Raw genomic sequence first — 21777 nt, 5'->3', positions numbered from 1 at the left:
CTGCTATCATACCACTTTATTATAAACGTATCTATGGATCATGCGATATATTCTTTCTACAACATGGATGACCTAAATATTCCTTGTTTAAGAAAAACGCCCATTTAAATTCGACATATATGCTTATAGCATTCGCATTCTACATTAACGCTGTCGGTTTTCAAGTAAGGAGCAACTTAATTACTCCTTGCCTTGCTTGCCTTAAGAAAAATGAAAATTCTTCATGATATGTTTTTGTTTCCTTGTTCTTGCAAAGGATCGTTGTAGTTTCGCTTTTATTAAGCTTCCGTGTCTATTGATGGAGGTGTCTATTGATGGAGGTGTCTATTGATGGAGGTGTCTATTGATGGAGGTGTCTATTGATGGAGGTGTCTATTGATGGAGGTGTCTATTGATGGAGGTGTCTATTGATGGAGGTGTCTATTGATGGAGGTGTCTATTGATGGAGGTGTCTATTGATGGAGGTGTCTATTGATGGAGGTGTCGTGACAAAGTGTAGCGACTTGCAAACTATCCACTTCAGCGCCATCCCTACTTTGGGTTTCAATATAAATCACAAATTCCAGATTGTCCACACAGTTTACAGCCATTTTGTGAAAATTTATTGCCGATTTTGAACGTTAATGTCGATCGGTTTGATCATTGTACTGTATATTACAAGTACCATGAATGTATGGCGGTATGATTGACAACAAAATAATAGCGTCAAATAGCATTGTTTAGATACTAACAAAATGTACAACAGAACAAATAGCCTACAAACGTTTTCGGCGCAAAGAAGGACCTTCATCAGATTAACAACAATCAACTACATCTGAAGCAACAACAACAACAACTATAAATAATATTTAAACAAATACGAGAGCAAGAGCAATCACAATTTAAGTCACACCAGCTCCAAACAAGGCCAGTAACCTACCAAAACGAGCATGGAAAGTGCCAGGACTGTTCTGTAGCAAGAACTGATCAACAAGGCAAACATAGCGGCGAGAAAGTAAAATTATCAATAACAATTAGTATCACAAAATTATGGTTGGCCTGGTATTAACTCAGACCACTGCCAGTCCCATGCCGATTAAGACAGGCCCCTCCAGACCTCGCCCTTGAATTAGGAGCTATTCCAGAAAGTAGCCGGAGAGGTGATGATTTCAACAAAATGCAACGATGTGTGAGTCCACACCGACCTTACAAATATATTGTACCGTGAATAAAGTTACTTTTTTGTGTATGAAGGAGGGCGATTGCCCCAATCGTCCCCGCCAGACCCACCACTGACTTGAATTAAGAGATATCAAGACTTTTTACAAAGAAAACATCGCGGCTGATTGCGATACACAATGGGAGATTAAAAGCAAGACGTTTTTGTTCCCGCCGATTTTGGTTGTATCTTCCCAGACAGCCACTTTCTTGCTTCATTGTTAGGCTTCCTTGTTGATCGAGTTGAGTAATGAATGTTTATTGTTTTGTGACTTTGAAATATACAAACCCAGACAGCCACTTTATCTGGGCAGATCCGTACCCGATCTAGTAAAGATCTGGACCAAATGAAGTGGCTGTTTGGGTTTGTACATTTCAAAGTCACAAAACAATAAACAATTATTGCTCGCCTCGATCAACGAGGAAGCCTAACAATGAAGCAAGAAATAGTTTTCGATCACGTCACAGAAAGACAACAGCCGTAAGTGATCCAACTGCACTAAGCGAAGATAAACAACGTCTCAAAAGCAATTGTGACAAGCAGGCAAGTAGCTGCAAAAACACTTATCATCGGACTGAAAAAGTTTCTTTGCAAGCTCAATCCTGAAGCTCAATCCAGTATACGTTTCGCATACTAGCAGAGGTTTTGAACCACTGACAAAGGCCCGGTCACCGAAGTGACAGAGTGAAGTATACGATTGTTGTTGAATCTTTGTTGTCTGAATTTTCTATTCACTAGTTGCTGCTAAGCGGAAAATTCAAAAAATTAGGCCTGCGCTACCTCGAAAGTCGAACTAGCGTTAATTGCTACATCTTTCTAGTTTTGCTCACAAAGCAAGATGTTGACGAATGTCATCGCTGCAAAAATAACGAAACAACAATCAGTTCAGCAAGAAATGACGTAAACAAACAAATGTGCAAAATGAAACAAACGAAGAGCACAAACTTATGACGATTTGCATCGCAAGACGCACGACGTCATTCTCACCACGGCAGTCTTGAGGTTGGACATGTATCGGACCAGGAGGATGGGGCAGAGGAGAGTGTACACCTGAACCAGCACCATCGACGTCACTCGGAAGCCGACCGCAGGATAATGGCCTGAACCCAAATCGGCAAAGAACGCGATGGGGACCATCACTGTGCAGATGATGAACGTCATGCTCAGGTACGACACCAAGCGAAGACGTGGATTCATCGAAAAGAAGCGCCGACCGCTCGATGTAAATACGTCATCATTTTTGCCTTGCTTCTTTACCTTTGTTTGGTTGGATCGCGTCACAATCTTCTCGGCGATGATTTTGTCCACCGCCGACGTGGTCTCGCTTGTGCTCGACTTCAGAAACTCTGGGCTCTTCTCGGGGAGTTCCTTCTGATGAAAGATGGGGGAGCGATCTAAAGATATCGTGCTCGATCTGGCACGACCCGATAACTTTGCGTTGTAGTTCTGGTAGCTCTTTATTCCACTCACTGTGACGTATATGAGAACAGCCACCTAAAAATGTAACAAACAAATTACTTTTCGGTCTATAAGCTTCTCCAGCAGTTTGTTCTAAATTTATAAAAGTTGATTTATTATAGCAGCAGATTGCTGACGTCATCAATGATTCATCCATTGTCACGTTGATCGGTAATTACCTCAACAAACCACAAAGCGATGTTGACGGCAATGAAGGAATTCTCCATTGGAAGCCAGGTCCTCGAACACCCAAGTTTCTGGGGGCAAACATCACCTAGGGAACCAGGAGAGCAATGGCAAACACTGGCGCAGTTCCAAGTAAGTACAGCTGCTATTGTAAGAGCCAGAGGAAGAAGCCACACGAACGCGACTAGAAACACCGCTCGTCTTCGCTTTGCTTCTAGTTCACTGGAAAGAAAAAAATTGTAAATTAATTCATGAAATAGTTGATAGCCTAAAGTCAACAAATTGCTTATGCGCCAAGTCACCTAAAAATATGCCACTTTTTTGTAAGATTCGTTTAGTTGGGACCTTGAAGTCTGCCACGAATGTTTGGTGTGGTTGCTTGTATATTGTTCGTATTGTAACTTTTATGTGGTACTGCTATTTTGTATTCATCAAATGCTGGCATTTGCACAACAATCTAACCTCTTAGTGTAATTTATTAAGAATCGATTTCGCTATAGTAATAGCATCTTCATCTAGTACATGTAAAAAAGAAAATGTGAACATGTTTGATTCCACAAAGCTGCGTCTGCTACAACCCACGCTCGATGCGCGTCAACCGGCGACATGGCGTACGTCACAATGCTATTGGTTTGCTTTTGTTTGAGCACTGAGCACAAACGCGAAAATAATCCCCGATCGCTCGATTCACTGCACGTTAGAGATGCCGATCATAACACACCCGGGAGCAGCGCTCGGGATAACAAACAACAAATCTAATGAAAGCCACAGATAAGTTTCAATTCAACAAACACGACTTGGTATGAACCAGTTGTGGCTGCAATAATAATACTTCGATAATAATACTACGATAATAATACTTCTAAGGAATACTTCAGTTGTATAACATTCAAATTTAATTTGACAAATCGCGACGTTTCGAGCTTTTTTTTTCTGGTTTCACCATTCGTGCTGTACAGTTTGTTTGCCAAACAGGACATTCGTTCATGTTTGTCACAATATCGTGAAGTGAATTGCTGAAAACGGAAACTTTTAAAAGGAACTAGCAAAGTTTCGTCGTCTTGTTTGCTCGATACAGAAATAGTTCAATACATGAAATGATGGTTGGGTCATCTACATTTAAATAATGTAGTTCTTGGCCAATTATGACGTTTCAAAGCAGAGAGCGCTTGAGATCAATACACACTGTACATTCATGCTTAATTTATTGTCAATATTTCAAAACTTTTGTAAATCCAATTATAGCCAAAAATTGCTATAACGTCCACTCCGTTAGCTCAGTGGTTACCCGTCAGACTCTAGATCGAGCGGAGCTGGTTCGAGTTTCGCGGTGTGCGCTTGAGCAATGTATTTCAGGAATGCTCTCCATTCAGCAGCATTTAGTGAATGGAATAATTCCTCAGCAACAACACTTCAACAATTGAAAAACTTCACTCTGTCAATCTCGGTGACCAGACCTGCGTCAGTGACTCAAAGCCTCTACAAGTATGCAAAACTGCCAGGAATAATCTTAAAAGGCTTTGTCAGTCCGAGGATAAAGATTCCAAACCAACCAACCAACATAGAAACCTCAAAGTATTAAACAACCTACCTCGTCGTTAGCACTTTGCGCACTTTGCAGTTGGTGCCTGTGGAGCGATGTCGCTGGGACTTGTGGAAGTAGGTGCTGTCTAGCATAACATAGATGAGCACTGTGACGTTCCCACAAACGACAAAGAGCATGGAAATGGACGCCGCGGTGCAGATGGTCCATAGTAACTGCAAACAATGAGATTTGATGACACAATTGGAGATGGACGCGGTGTGACGTCGTGATTCATATTTTGTGTGTTGACACCTCCTCCTCATTTATGCTTTGGCATTTTAGAGAGGTTAGACGCAAGATATATTTTGAAAAGCTCCCCAAGAATTTTTGTTTAAATAGTCCTCACCACTCCGTCAATTGTTCACTTGATGGAAACAAATAAGCAGTTTAAGTTGATGTCTCAGACGCACAGTTTGTAAGCAACCATTGTTCTTTACGTGAGATAGTAACGTGTGTTTTGATATAGCGCTGTATCCATCACAGATTAGCGTGACTTCAAACATTCAATAAACCGAACAGTCACGTTCTAAACGTCAAAATATCAAACTAATTCTCTTGGTCCTTCGTATCATTTATATAAAGTTGCATGGTCGAGTGGTGCAAGCCCTGGGACGGCACTTGAAAAGGCGCTGGTTCGACACCGCTCAAGAGCTGTGTCTTGGCAAGACACTTCAAAGCATGCTTGAAGGTGGTCACGAAGAATGGCTTCCATGGTTTCCAGTTCACTTAATCTAATTCAACTATTGGACGTAAGTCAAGATACAACAAAACGTAAAAAATTCTATCCATTTTCTTCTAATGTCCTCTCACCTGCATTCTCTCTCCTGGAGGTTGGATGGACACCGCTTCCGGCATCATGAACCCAGCAATCTCCTCCCAGAGGTGGAACGAGAGAAAGAGAGCGTTACTAACCAACGTGCTGGTGACGCAAGAGTATACGTAACTCTGACGTAAGAGCTTCTTACGGTAGCAAGTAGCCGCTAGCCACACCAGGAGGTTGATGGTCCCAGCAAGCAGTGGCAGAGGCATCAGAAGCGCGTAAGTCCATTTATTGCCGGCTGGCTCGCAAACAAATTCTAAATCATTTATTGACTTATTGTTGACTGAATTGTTCCAATCCATTTTAACTCCTAACGGCTGAAAAACAAAAAAGTTTAAAACTCAACATTCCGCTTCAAACTCGTACGGAACAGATCAATCTTAGATCATTGTTTTATCTATATCATCATTCCTTCCTTGTTTTTTTTTCGAGGCTTCCATAGCACTAAAAAAGGACACCATTTGTAGGAAAGTTTATTGAAACTACGCAACTTTTGTGAAACTTCATGAAACACAACTTTACTTCATCTGCTTTTGCTCGACTACCGCTCTGGTCGCTTGGTGCTGAAACTGCAGCACGATAATCAAGCTGTTGTGACGTAATAAGCAATCGATCACCAGGCCGAAGTCGCAATTCTGCGAAAGTTCATGCGTGGGCTTCTCTATGAGGAAAGCACCGCGTTGAAAGCGCAGCCAGGAGGCCACGTGTTTAGAGGAAAACGAAGAAAATGTGACAAAAATACTTTTTCATAATTAACGTATTTATTGGAATAATTTATTTGCACGAAGACATCCGACAGGTGACACTTCGACCCAAGATTGTTACGGCGACCAAAGCGTTGATGTTAATTTACACGTTTTTCACTGCACTCGTCTCCTACGATGACGTGTTATTACACCTTTTGATAGAAGATTTATTGTGCAATAAACCAACTGCTCGCATTGAACAAATTTACCGCGCACGAAGTTTCTTGTCAAGTTCTTGAAATTCAACTGAAGCGTTTCAAATCAATCGCAAGTTTCTTTACGTCTGGAGGTTGATTGATTTCAATGTCGTCTGCAGCTGAATCTGCAATTTATAAACGTAGGGACATTTTTTTCCTTTTTTATTCCTTTTTGTCGCTTGGAATGCATCGCTTGGCATCGGCTTGTTCTATGCATCTGATGACTGATCGCTTCGAACGCGATTGTGACTCACAGAGACATCGAATGTTTGATGCCGCGATAATGTCCAACGTGTGGTGCGTATGTGCAGCCAGTTGTATTTTTCAATTCTTCAACTTCCTTCACTTTACTTTACTCATAATTATTTTGACCTCTGTTTGTTTTTTTTTTATATACCCTGCAGTTCCACGCTAGTGCAGTTCCACGCTAGTGCAGTTCCACGCTAGTGCAGTTCCACGCTAGTGCAGTTCCACGCAGTTCCCATTGGAAACTTATTTTGCAAAATTCAAAATTGGCAATCATGCTATTTCACCTCAAAATGACCGCGATCAAAAACAATATAAATATCACGTTCAAGGTGAAAACGTTCCCCCCCATTTAAATCAGATTCCTGTTTGTCTTCATAAAAAGATCGTGGTGTGCGCTCTTAGCTTTTCAAAAACTAATCCCAGTTAAAAAATTAATCTTTTTTACTTTGGTTGCAAGCGATTAATGTAAAAATGTAAATCTGAGTAAAAGAGTTGATGTGTTGTTTAGAATAATTAGGCCGCTGAGGCTAATTTGTTAGGTACCAGTGATACTCCCTGACCCACGAAACAAGATAGGCTTACACTACAGCCAAAAAAACACCACTTAGCCTACAAAATATTTAAAGGTGGCGAAACTAGTAAAATGATTGTGGAAAAACGTTTTTTTTCTCGAAAAACAGGAGTTGTCTTTAAAATAAAATGGACTTGGAAAAAAATATAGGCCTATATCTGATTTTGTTTAAGTTTCCGGGGCCATTCAAAGATTCTCCACGTTTAAAGCAATCCCAAGTCAAAAATACCCCATGAAAACCCTATCAACGCCACTGAGGGTATTGTTCAACATCGTGCTTCTTTTGAGTTCGCAATGAAGCTTACAAACGGTCTTCTGCAAACGCGCGAGTTACAACGCTTCACCAAATATATCAATGCATTATATTGTTTATGAAATATTCCAGCAACATCAAATGTCGTCTGGGCGTACTATCTGAACGTTTGCAGTTAGATATTCTACTCGCAATCTGCCAAACTTTAAGGAAATGCTTCATTGATGACTAAAATATCAGGGTTGCCCTTTGCGACGGATTCAACGCTAGACAACAATCGACGCACCTTCAATGCTGCACTTCGACCTTTCATCACTTGCAGCCTTGGCTGGTATTCAACGAAATCACAACCCTAAAAGTTTTGTTGGATAATGAAAATTCCATCTACCTTCTATGCTGCTGTTTTTCATCTCAAAGCAACACTGACCCAAACAGTTGTGGAGATGCGATCAGCGCAATGGGAAGCTGCCAATAGCAAGCACACTGTGTTGTTCATCAACCGCTTCCATAGTAGGCCTATAATCCATTATGCGTCATTAAGCTTCCGCTACTGGAGATGGTTGTACAACAGAGATATACCTTGCCATGTACAGATCTTTGTCGCTATGACGCATATCAATACGTCATTTTGGCGTCATTTGCCCAATCATTGTTTTGAAACAATTCCACTGAACGAACATCCAATCACGTCATTGAAATTCAACAAACAAAATGGGTGTCTTTGTTCGGTCTGTGGAACCTACAAAGCATCTTTAAGCAAAAACGCGACAACGCAGCTATTTTCTCATCTTCGTTGCCATCTTCCTTGGACGATATTAGCCATTGCAACATTTCTAGGCGGTGGAAGGTTTGTTAGCAAGTCAGGTTGTTAAGAACAATAGCAAGATATTGTGAATCTGTCAATATTTCAATCTTACTTCGGTTTCAAGCACATCTTAGCATTCGCGTTTTGTCGTTCTTGCCTTTTCTTGACCTATGCTAATGTTAGGTATTGTTTTCCCTGTGATGGTAAAAATAAAAGCAAACAGCTGAACTGACAATCTGAAAAGTTCAACAAGACGAGTTGTGTTTTAAGCAATAGAGATCTTTGCAAGGAACTAAACCACTGCCCATTGGTTCCAACACGCTTCTAGCTCTAGTTCCTGATGAACATCCGAACCTTCCAACACGAGTTGGTGCGAAACTGAGAGGTTGAACGGGATTGAAGCATCAACATCCTACACAACAGCTACGATTCTATCACATCTGTTACTTGCTTCCGTTCATTCTGAAGTCGCGTTGTGCTCGCCACTGATAGATGGAGCGCATCAGATGGCTGTTGACGTCATGCATATGGTAGATTGCGTGATTGTGTTTCACGAACGGAAGCAAGGAGTCATAATCTTCATGTACAAGGTCGTGTTTAGATATTTAAGACATACATCTTACTGATGAAGTTGTCTGCTGCTGCTATTGCAAGACAAACATATTTCATGGAGTTTGTATTTCTCAAATGCTTTCTTTCAGTTTGTGACTAAACGACCACCTCTCATCAAGTTGCTTGGCAACCTGACACCTACCCACGTCATCTTGCTTGTGAACAAACCATCAACACCGGATGCCTGTGTGACGTCACTATGCTGAAAGTTGGTAGACGTAGAGAAGTTGCACAGAACTAATACTGTAACGTCATCAACTCATTTGAACAAACAAGGTGGGCACGTGGTAGATAGCTCAGTTAGTTAGCGCGTGACTTTGTGAACGAAGAAGCTCCAAGATCAAGCGGTGCTGGTTCGACTCTCGGGGTGTGCGCTTGAGCAACGCACGTTTGCTCTCTATTCAGCGGCACCTAGTGAATGGAATAATTCCTCGGCAACAACACTTCAACAATCGGAAACTTCACTTTGTCAATCTCGGTGACCGGCCCTGCGTCAATAGCCTCTACAAGAATGCGAAACTGCCAGGAATAACCTATCAAGGCTTTGTCAGTCCGAGGATAAAGATTCAAAACCAACCAAACCAATCAATGTACTCGAAATATTTGTTGATTGATTGCGCACAACTTGTAGGTCAGTTGTTTTCCAGCGGCAACATGCGACGGATTCTCTTGGTGCAAATCTTCACTTCCTCTAGCAAGAACAACTTATAGGCTATATTGCTCTTTTTTGTTTGTATTTTGACTTGGAAATGAATTTATTGCATAAAATGTATGGCTGGTGAGCCCCCTGCATCTACGCCCAATGTTTAAAAACGTCGCATTACACCACTGGTTGAAATAAGGTCCTACCAACTGGCAGCATCACAATTTTGGCTCCCTATTCATAATGTTGTGACGGATTTCACTGCTAGACCTTTCGAAACGATATTGCGCTAAAAATTTCAGACAAATTAAACGGGGAAGGTAATTATAGCCACTGGAAAGTTGATTGGTTTAATTTAATGACGTTGCTATGTAGACAACAATTATCGACTTAAATTTAAAAAAATTAGCATAAAAGTTGATGTTGAGTTTGGAACAGCGCGACGTTTATGTCTCTTATTAACAAAGTGGCAATTTTGCCAAGATCGGTGGCGAAGTGACACCTTGCCACGGCTTGAATCGCGCAACCTTTTTGTTGTCATAAAGACTTTTCAAACAGTCTGTACAAGAAATGCTGTCACTGTGTTGAAAATTGATTGAATAGGAAAATTGATTGAATAGGAAACTTACCAAAAAACGGTTCAGGTCCGCTGCTCTTCTTTTCACACATTTATGTCGTTTATGTCTATTTGAATCTATTTTATCTGGACTCTCAACTTAACACATAACCAAAGATTGACTCATCTATTACGTAACAACCTATCGGGCCCAAGGCCACATCAAAAATTAGAAGGAACAATGTTCAATCGATTACAAATTCCAGGAAGAGATGTTAGTCTCAATCGCATGCCAGCTCGTAATGAGCTTCATGCTTACAACAGATATTAATGAGAAACGTGTTCAAAAACCTTCCTTGGAAAATCAAAAATAGCAAGAAAATGTTGTTCGAACAGTAAGCGACGCTTCCGCAAGCCGTCGCTATTTTTGACAGCCTGACCGAAGGTGGATGCATTATGATGTCAAAATAACTTTATAAAGGCACCAGAGAAGACTTTTAAGGTTGGTGAAAGAAGACTTCACTGCTGCTGTTTCATCCGATAGGCAGTGGATAAATCTCCTCCAATAAAGTGCTTGATTCTACTTTTGTTGATGACGTCACAATTTATATCTGACTAAACAAACCCAAACATAGTTTTGAAAACTTTATTTTGAAGGTCAAAGTTAATTTTGGCCACAGCTAAATGTGAAAAAAACTAAAAGAAGCATCTAGAAGCTTTCCATCTTTACCTGAATTTAACTAAATGTAAAATTTAAATGTAAGCACTGTGCTTATAAATGATGAGATTTCAACTTGGAAAGATATAAATTAACTTTCTAATCTAACATTACGTCATTATCACTTTTGACAACAATGTTCTTCTATTGCAAAGAAATATTCTACAAAAAATATGTCGTTGTCATTCACCTGAGTGAAGCTTTTCGCTAAATTTTGCATTTTTACTTCTTTTGCAAAATAAACATACAGAAGCACAAACTTTGATGTCTTCACTTTCCTCGCCTGTTTCGTGGCGGCGTGTCTAGCTATTTAAACCAAAGACATTTTGGCTAACTAAAAAGAAATGTTCTTTTTTTGCTTGTCGAATTTTCATCCTAGACTTTTACATGGCGACGACAAGCTGAAATAAAATAACCAGACATCTCTACAAAGACGCCTTGCCATCTCTGATCACGCTGACGTCATGGAGCAGACCAAATATGGGTGGCTTCTTACACGTGTGCCGACCACTCACGCTGCAGATCTGTGATTATCTAGTACTTTGCATAATTATCCGCTTTAATGGAGCTGGGCTTGCGCTTTAATGGTTTAATGTTCCATCAATTACCTTCACGCAACTTCAAACAATTAATTCAATCACTCAAATATCAACGGCATCGCTGTCATCAAGAGTGGTGGAAGTCAATGGTGATCTCTGCGAAACAAAACTTTTAAATATATTCGGCTGCTTGTGAACAGTCAAATCGTAGTTCTATTATCATTTTCCCACTTTTAGCAGGAAGTGCGATGTTGTTTTGTTTGAAATCTGACGGAAATTCATATCATTGCTTTGTTTACAAAATAGAATAGTAGTATTGCTGATGTCATAAAACAATGAATACCACATGAAAGTGCTCATAGGCAAGCAAAAAAGCCAAGCAGAGCGCATTGCATCGAATACAATTACTATTCACCCTAACCCTTATTGAGATCATTAGAAGGGTTTTGTTCAAATAAATTCTATTTGGAATCTATCAGATAGAATGGAATAGAAAAAATACTTAAATACAATTTTATTAAATAAAAACCTTCTCATGGTTCTAAAAGGGTGAAACAGTCTGTTAAGTTTCACAAATATAAATACTAACAACCTGTTTCAACCTTCATTGGTTATTTGAATTCGAATTTGAGAGATTAAATTCAATGAAGCTCATAAACGAGTCTATTTTGGATTCTATCCCGTATACTCGAATTGTGACTCACAAATGCTTAGTTGTATTCACGTAGATTCACATTAAAATATTGAAAAGTCTGCTTGCGTTTTGGGTATGACGTCATACAATATATCATGGGACCGATTTTGTTTGTTGAGTTAAAAAATAAATCATTTCATTGAAAATTATGAAATCACATTGTCAGTAAAACAAAATGACTTGTTGAGAAGTTGGAGCATTTCCAAGCGGGTTGGCAAAGACCAGCCGGTCAGCTACAATAATAGCGGTCCACTTGTTTGGACTCTAGACCAAAGTGTGGACTTGTCCCAGAGGGCGGCCAAGTTAAGCAACTTGAAACTAATAAATAGTTTATACGGCGATCAATATCCACACAAAGATCCACATACTTTTGTGGCTGATGAAGTTTCATGTTCAGGAGTGATCCACTAAACCAAGGACGACTATCACATCCCATGGCCACCTAGTAGAATATGGCCGGCTATGTCACATATGAAGGCCTTTTTACAACGGGCCGATAGAAAATTACTTGAAATTTTGACTAACAAAGAAACTGCTCTTACTGGCATGGGATACAACAAAGCAGATATTTTTCAGACTTGTTAGGCGTTTTTAATGCATATACTGTAACTGGTGCCTCACCTTACATTTAGACATATTGTATTACCAAACTACATAATGAATGGTGCAAATTAATAATTTGTTAGTGAACAAACATCTCAAAATAAGCAATAACAAACAGCACAGACTATTTTTTACAACAGAAATAGAGTAATGACGTGCGAAAGTAATGATATATGTTTTATTCAATGAAGTGGGGGGGGGGGAGGGGGGGGGGGGAACTACAAAGACGATAGTGATCATGGTGACGGAAAAAAGACATCCCATAACTACAATAGAATTTTAAACTACTTTTGCCTTTGCTTAAATGCTACAATGTCATCCTTTCTTTTGGACTCATTTATAATCTTTTGGTAATTATTATAATAAATATTAACAACAATTTTCGATGCAAAGTGGTTGCCCCAGACCACCTGTGTGTCACATGCAAACTTTACACGGGAGAAAATATATTTTTTGAAAACATAGGCTACTGCATAGCTTTTCGACAAGGCAATCCACATTTGCGTACCTTCTCTTCAACAACATCTAAAGCAGCAAAAGCACTATAAACAAAATCAGAAAGTAGCTGAGAAGGCACATTGAAGCCCCCCTTGACAAAAGCTGAAAGTATGAAGGAGCTTTAGCTGCAGAATCAGCTGTAAGTAAACTTTTGCACATTGCACATTTGGAGCGTTTAACAAGTTTTTTGCAATATAACCGGCTATTGTAAAGCCAACTTCTGCACTATTAGAAGAGAATGTTGCGCTAAACATTTCATTGGCAACTTCATCCACATCTTCCTGAAACTTTTCAAAGCTTGAAATGCATGGATCACTTGCAGCTAGATCCTCTTTCCAAAATAGAATATCCCTTTTCAACAAATCTTTTTGCACATGCAAATTTCGATCTACTAACAGCTTCAGCAACCTTGGGAAAGCCAGACAACTTGTCAGAAATAATGTTGTAAAAAATCAAAAAGTTTTATTCCCGACAGTAGCCTACTGGAAACCATCTGGGCAGTGTGCCCCAGTTATGTCACTGAAAATAAGATATTCTGTTTTTCTGCGAGAAGTCTACCAGTTCATAAAGTTGTTTTATATGAATTTTGGGTGCTTTTCGTGGAGGTGCTGCTAGTGCTGGAGTTGGTAAAGCTGATGGAGTGATGGCGTTTTAATGCTTGAATTGAGTGAACTGTTGGAACAGGATTTAGATGCCACTTGAGGGTATTTCTTTTACCATAACTTATAGATTTCTCTTCAAAATGTTTCATACAAAAAACGTACTTTTTGTAGGCTCCCAGTTAGACCGGTTAACAAATTTTATCCATTGCGGCAGCAACACTACACTATATCCAGAGGAAAAGCAAACTTAGAAATATTGGTAACAGAAGTAAAGTAGCCTGATTTGCAACCAAACGCAAGGCATTTGTTAGGCAGTTTGTCACTTAATTCCTATAAAATGCAATGAAACAACAAGTCCATCATCTACTTGAACATGTGAACTTCAGATCATGACCGATTCGTGGTCATGTATAATTGTATAGGCTATCCTACATGCCAAGACTTGCATTATATTACGATTCATACATTGGTCAAATAGTTACAATATTTTGCTAACAGAAAACGATTGGTTTATCTGGTTTAGTTTTGCAAACATGAAGCTAACCTGCTTTCTTTTCGTCAACTGACTACAAAGTTAAAGTAGGCTACAGTAGCAATTAAAAAGTATGCTGAAGTGAAGATACAACTAGGTCTGTAGCCATTGCATATCAGAAACTTGATTTGCTCAGTAATCAGCTGCATAATTTCGGTACCGTGCATTACTTTTCTGTGCTATGTTGTTGAGAATATCACATGAAAATTAACTACACATATTGTGCGACTTTATTGTTTTCCTTTTCACTCTAGCTGCTAGACTTGCCTATGCTGTGACTAACTGCGTATGAGTTTACTTCATGGTTCACTCCCATCAAGCAAAATGTCCAGCTGCGCAATGTTTCAGCTCTCAATTTACGAACTTTCCTTACATTGAGTCAACGTCCAAAAACCTGCGATTCATGTCTACATAATCATAAGGCAAAAGTAATGTGTTTTGTCTGCCGAACTGCTACGAAACAGTCGGCCCGGTATTTTAAGGCTTCAAAATGTGACATAGCCGGTCATCTCTACTAGTATGGATGGTCATGCACATCCCAATGATTTCATAATGTTCCGGTGTTGCAAAGCAATCTAATTATTCCACTTAACTAACTTTACTTTGAATATCGAACTAATTCGAGGTTCATGTAGTGAAGTTGCACATATTTATACAATCTCTTTCGAGCGATGTGACGTGCAGCGTGGCCATTGTGGCGTTAAATGGCTTCTGGATGAAGATGAAAGTCATTGACGATCGGCATCCATGAAACCTAAAGGTGTTTTGTGTTGGAGAAGTTACCCATGCAAGATTTTCGAACCTGTAACGATGTTTGCTTCTCTTCTCTTGTCAACTGACCACAGCCGAAAGAAAACAAATTGTTGATAATGAAACAAATTGTTTGTAATAGATTGAAAGTGTTTGTGTTGTTTTTGTGGAAATTAATAGAGAGAAGATGCTTCATTCAATTTGTCGAGTCATTTGCAAGACTTGCTCATGCACGTGACGCTGCGTATACTTGTTAAGCGTTTTAGCTATGTTTAATAGACAGCAGCGCAAGATCATTGTTAGTCAGCATCTAATGCATTGTGACGTAATAGATCATCGCCACACGCTTATAGATGCTTACGTTGTATGTAACAAACTAAACCTAAGGACGTGATTGGAAAATCCGTGTTCATACTGTTCAATCATCGTGCAAAGAGGGGTGATTGCGCAACAATAAGTGTGGTAATTGTTGAACGCTTTTACGACAAAATGCTTTGAAGCGTGGCTGTCTAGCTGATGTCTGGTTGCATGTGGCAGTGAGTTAGCATCAACAAAGCGCTGTAAAGTCATATCAGAGTAGCCTACTCCAACGAGGCCGGCATGTCAATCTGCCGCAATAATGTCATTGGGAAAAGTTTGTCCCACTTAGTTTGAAGAACCACACTGGTCCAAAGATGGTTTGATATATTTTTAAAGACCCTGCTCTTTTGTGACAAATTTTATTTCGCTTTTGAGATTAGAAATAAAAATAAATTAAATATGCTTGCAAAAACATCGTCACAAGAAAGGTCTAGCTTTATGATTCTACGCCAGAGACTGGCAACAACAGAACATAAACACAACACTGCTTTTCACCTTGCAAATCATTGCCGACCATTACGACGCAGTTTCCAGCATTGTTAGAAATGCCACTTCGTTCATGCGATACGTCATCGGTCAGGAGTTATGACGTCACAGACTTACCAAGATGACACAAGTGATGTTGACATTTGACTTGTTTGCGTGCTCTCATTGCTCATGCAATCTTGTTTGGAACTTTGCAAAGTAAAAACGGGTAAATGTCACATTGGCACATGCTTTGAATCTCAGCATGGTAGAAGGCTATTTGATGACACAATCCTTTGTTGAATTGGGTTGTGTGGAGTGTTTTATCACTAGAACATCAGTGTTAACCGTGGATGGTTAGTTTTTGCGGAGAATTTGCAAAGTAACGCACTTACGATAAACCATTGCGTAAAATACCCCACAAATGATGTGAAAGATATAACTTGGGTCTAATTTAAAAATTAACGTTTAAGGCTTTAACACTAGAAGTCCTGAAATATTTCCCTACCTACAAAAGTTCTAGAAAAAAAATATTACAGCTACTACAACTATATCAAAAGTTAGGAAAACTCAAGGAGTATGACCAAGCAAATCGCAAGAACGCCAAAATATGAAGCACCAAACTCAAAACTGGTCAAAAATGACCTGTCAGGGCTTCTAGTGTTAAGCGTCCAAGACTGTTTAGAACAAATCGGTGTGTTTTGTAAACTGAACCTTTTTTTGAGAAAATACACTTTCAACCATACATCAATGTAACTTCACACAGGTGTGACTTAGTGGTGGACACATGGTAGTGTGTTAGTGGTAGAAGGTGGACACGAAGATTGGCTTCCTTGCCTTCCCGTCCACTTAATCTAAATCTTCAACCACCGGCGTAAACCTGGATACGACTTAAGTTATACAATCCAGCGATATACCAAGAGTAGGTAGGCCTGCATAACAATATTGTAAACAGCTTTATCAGAAACGTTTTGAAACTCATTAGGAGCTTTTGCCAATCAAAAAACCACACAAAATTTTACAAATCATTCTGCAGACGTCAATTATGATGACTCAGAGAACGAAGTGACTATATGTTGCAAGCATCCATTGTGTTGTCATGTTACCATCTGTGTTTCACTGTGCAGCATTGTCTGTCATCAGATTTTCTTCAATGCGCATGATTGGCTGTGTTGGGCAGGTACAACAGAATAAATTCAAACAAGCTGCTTTTTGATTAATTCTATAAATAAATTCTTAGTATTTGTTCCATCCAGTGGTGTAATTAAGGCTCAGAGGAAACACAAGCTTGGCGAGTGGCCGCTTCATTGAGGTGGTCGGTCAGAGACAATTAATTAAAACTAATCCTTACGTTGTGTCATGGCAGATTGTCTTTCGGATTTGCATTTTGAATGATTTGCATGTCCTGACAAAATTAAACTGAAACTCGTGTTTTAACTCGTCCTCTCAACAATAACTTGTAAAGTACGATATATATCTGTGCCACCTGTCAGGGACTTTGAGAAGATAGTTTGGGCCAACTACCAATGAGATCTTACGGCCCCAAATTAAAATATTTAAAAAAAACGCACTACTCCTATATTCAAAGAATACTCGGTGGTATTTTCAAGTTTATGGGCCGCTTAGAAATTCTACCGGCTTCCAAAATCACTCCGGGCCTGGGTCCAAAATCACCTTCTGGACCCCTGTCAACGCTACTGGCTACCTGTCAACGCTACTGGTTCCCTGTCAACGCTACTGGTTCCCTGTCAACGCTACTGGTTCCCTGTCAACGCTACTGGCTCCTTGTCAATGCTACTGGTTCCCTGTCAACGCTACTGGCCCCCTGTCAACGCTACTGGCTACCTGTCAACGCTACTGGTTCCCTGTCAACGCTACTGGCTCCCTGTCAACGCTACTGGCTACCTGTCAACGCTACTGGCTACCTGTCAACGCTACTAGCTCCATATCAACGCTACTGGCTACCTGTCAACGCTACTGGCTCCCTGTCAATGCTACTGGCTACCTGTCAACGCTACTGGTTCTCTGTCAACGCTACTGGCCCCCTATCAACGCTACTGGCTACCTGTCAACGCTACTGGCTACCTGTCAACGCTACTGGCTATCTGTCAACGCTACTGGCTACCCGTCAACGCTACTGGTTCCCTGTCAACGCTACTGGTTCCCTGTCAACGCTACTGGCCCCCTGTCAACGCTACTGGTTCCCTGTCAACGCTACTGGCTCCTTGTCAACGCTACTGGTTCCCTGTCAACGCTACTGGCTCCCTGTTAATGCTACTGGCCCCCTGTCAACGCTACTGGCTACCTGTCAATGCTACTGGCTACCTGTCAACGCTACTGGTTCCCTGTCAACGCTACTGGCTCCCTGTCAACGCTACTGGCTACCTGTCAACGCTACTGGCTCCATGTCAACGCTACTGGCTACCTGTCAACGCTACTGGACTCCCTGTCAACGCTACTGGCTCCCTGTCAATGCTACTGGCTACCTGTCAACGCTACTGGTTCTCTGTCAACGCTACTGGCCCCCTATCAACGCTACTGGCTACCTGTCAACGCTACTGGCTACCTGTCAACGCTACTGGCTATCTGTCAACGCTACTGGCTACCCGTCAACGCTACTGGTTCCCTGTCAACACTACTGGTTCCCTGTCAACGCTACTGGCCCCCTGTCAACGCTACTGGTTCCCTGTCAACGCTACTGGTTCCCTGTCAACGCTACTGGCCCCCTGTCAACGCTACTGGTTCCCTGTCAACGCTACTGGCCCCCTGTCAACGCTACTGGTTCCCTGTCAACGCTACTGGCTACCTGACTGTGCGCCACCATTGTTTTGGGCAAACTCCTTTGCGGTTACAACTGTCCACTACTAATTAATCATCACCATCATTACGGCTTGCATAGTCGAGTGGTGAGAGCCTTGGAAAGGCAATCGAAAAGGCCCCGGTTCGACATCGCTCAAGAGCATGCTGCTGTTTCTTTGGCATGACACTTAAAGGCATGTCTGAAGGTCAGTGTTGTACGCGTCAATGAAATAAATTGACGGCGTCAGCGCGAATTGCCTAAAAACTTTACGGCGTAAAGTACTGCGTCAGCTCTTCAAGAAATTGAAGGCGTCAGCGTCAGCGCTAGTTTTTAGCGCTATTTTAGCCAGGGTTTCACAAAACAGAAGTATTTTAACCATATGTAGGCTAACAATGGCTATAAATAAAGAGCAGGTTTTATGTTTTTAGACTGTATTGCAATTATCTGCTTTAGCTTATTAGTTATTTCTTTGTAGAAACACAAGCATTTCAAAATGTTTGTCTGACAATCTGCTGCGTTTGGGACGCATAATGTCCTTTCCAAGCAAAAACATGTGTTCCACAGAAGCGCTGGATGGTATTGGTCTGTTGTATTTCAAAAACAAGTCTTGAAAACGTTTACTCGGAAGGTATCACTGTTCCAAGCGTGCTGTGATGGTTTAGCATATATAAATCTTATTTTAACGAGGTCCACTGCACTAACATCGCTCTTTTCAGGGACATAGAGCTCTTGAAATAAAGTTTCTTCAACCTCCGCAATGACATTCATAGATTTTTCGCTTTCTCTCTCTTATCCCTCCTTCTCAATACAGCTCACGATATGAGTGATCACCATTTGGCAAACTTCTTCCGCTTGTATTCCAGGTAGCTATTCCAACCAACGCGAAAGCCGGTAATTCGGATGAGTCGCGCTGGCCAGAAAACATCATGAAACTCTCATTGTGAAACGAGATTTTCCATGAAAACAAAAAATGACGCATAGCGCATAGCGCTTAAAATCGGCAAAATAGTTGACGGCGGTATCACTTCCGTCAACCAAAAAATAAACCGACGTCAACGTACAACGTACAACAGCGTCAACGTACAACACTGCTCAAGGAGGACATGAAGATTGGCTTCCTTGCCTTCCCATTCACTTAATCTAAATCTTCAACCACCGAGTGTAAGCCTGGATACGCCAAACCATCATGGTTGTGAGAGTGTATTTTATCAAGGGAAGCGAGGAGCTTTTGAAACTCTTGGAGAGACGTATCTGCATTGTTACCTAGGTTGATGGGTGTTTACTTGTAATAAAATCATTTTTTATCATTGTTTTTCCAAATTGTCTAATTAAATCCTTTGAACTGCTTTCGCTAAGAAGCGAACCACCATTGCTGGGCGTGCAAAGATCTGTCTTAAAACTTGTTGAATGTTCATCTGCAGTAATTGATGATGTCTGCATGAGCATTGTCTGTAGGCTACTTCTATATTGTTTTAACATCGACCGACATTGGAAAGATCAAGCGTTTACAACAATGATCAATACAAAAGGTGAGATGTTGAAAGAGTCTGCTGAATAGAAAAAGCATCAACAAACGATGGTTCGATGCTCGGTGTGGGCAACTGAGCAATGGATGTCAAAGTAGTGGATAACTCTCCAGCGACACATAGTGGATAGAAAAATTGAGAAATTGCATGCTGAGAAAATGCAGCATTTTTTTTTTTAATGCAAGTTGAATAGGTAATTAGGTATGATTTCTGTATGACTGTTGGCCAAAAATAACACATTGTGAAACAACAGGCGTTGGCCATACCAAACGTATCGCGGGCCAGACTTTGGACACCCCTGAAGCTGTTGATGCTACTTTGTCCAAACTAAACAACTCGAAGAAAAAATACTTCATACTCGGAGATTTTAATATAAACATTTCTGACATCAACAGATCTTCCCTTGCAAACAATTATCTTACAATGCTTGCAAGCAACGGAGTTTATTCCTTAATAACTAAACCCACGAGAGTTACTGAAAAATCTTCGACCGTCATCGATCATATCCTTACCAATGACATTTCTCATTGTATAACGCCGAGAGTTATTAATCACGATATGACTGACCATTACCCAGTTTTCTGTCTCCTCACGAGTTGCAATTCTTCATCAAAGTATTCAACTACCTACTCACATGACAAACGAAATTTTGAATTAGAAACTTATTGTCAAGAAATTTCTGATTGTGTGGAAAAATTCATGCCTTGCCTTACGGCTATATCATCTGAAAATCTAAACGATAAATTCTCCGAGCTAATTGAAACGGTTAAAAATGTAATTGATAACCATGTACCCCTTAGAAAAATCTCGCGTAAAAAGGCTAAACTGCATAGAAAACCCTGGATTTCTAAAGGAATTTATGTGTCCATTAAAAATAAGCAAAAGATGTATAAAACTCATTTCTTAAAGGGCAATGACATAAGTAGGTTCCTTTACAAAAAGTACTCCAATAAACTAACAAAAGTAAAATCTTTAGCAAAAAAGCATTACTTCGAACAAAAACTATATGCAAACCATAATAATGCCAGGAAGACATGGTAAACTATTAACTCGCTTTTACCAAATAAAAAATCATCCCTAGCTGCTGTTGGTACAATTAACGTAGAAGGAACACAAATCTCCCAGCCAAAAATTATAGCTGATAATTTCAATAATCATTTCTGTAAAATTGGAAAACACTTGGCCGATAATGTTGAACCCAGTAATGATTATGATTATCTCAGGTACCTGAATAATCGAGTCCAATCTTCCATCTATTTTGAACCAACGGATGAAATTGAAGTAGACAATGAATTACGTCTTTTAGATACTAATAAAGCGTCTGGTTATGATAAAATATCGCCATATTTTATCCGACCTGTATCAAGCATTATCGCACCTCCTTTGACAGCTTTGATGAACTATTCGTTCACATATGGTATTTTTCCGGACAAGCTAAAAATTGCCAAAGTTATACCAGTTTATAAGTTTGGTAACAAACAAGATCTATCTAACTATCAACCTATCTCGTTGTTATCCTGTTTCTCAAAAGTATTCGAAAAGCTAATATTTAAACGGATTTCCTGTTTTATTGATAAAACTTCTATACTCATTCCTACGCAATATGGATTCCGTACTAATCGCTCTACAACACATGCCGCTCTCGATATCATCAGCACTTCCTACGATCAAATGAAAACCAACGATTTTACAGGGCTTGCTTTCTTGGATCTAAAAAAGACTTCCGATACTGTTTGCCATAAACGACTCTTGCGCAAACTTGACCACTATGGTATCCGGGGAGTAGCGAACGACCTTGTCTCATCCTATTT

General features: G+C 40.2%; 1 protein-coding gene across 1 annotated transcript; it reads right to left on the bottom strand.

Annotated features, from left to right (window-relative positions):
- Positions 1-587: 587 nt before the first annotated feature.
- On the bottom strand, positions 588-5549 carry LOC145766872 (uncharacterized). The gene is made up of 4 exons (XM_082578574.1): positions 5238-5549; positions 4434-4600; positions 2836-3064; positions 588-2692 (listed from the first exon to the last, which is right to left on the bottom strand). The coding sequence occupies exons 1-4, from the start codon at positions 5547-5549 to the stop codon at positions 2144-2146; spliced, it is 1257 nt and encodes a 418-aa protein (XP_082434700.1). The 3' UTR covers positions 588-2143.
- Positions 5550-21777: the final 16228 nt, after the last annotated feature.

This window comes from Aplidium turbinatum, chromosome 3 (assembly GCF_918807975.1).
Source record: "Aplidium turbinatum chromosome 3, kaAplTurb1.1, whole genome shotgun sequence".
NCBI lineage: Eukaryota > Metazoa > Chordata > Ascidiacea > Aplousobranchia > Polyclinidae > Aplidium > Aplidium turbinatum.
Note: the sequence above shows the minus strand (reverse complement) of the source record. Positions and strands in the feature narration are given on the sequence as shown.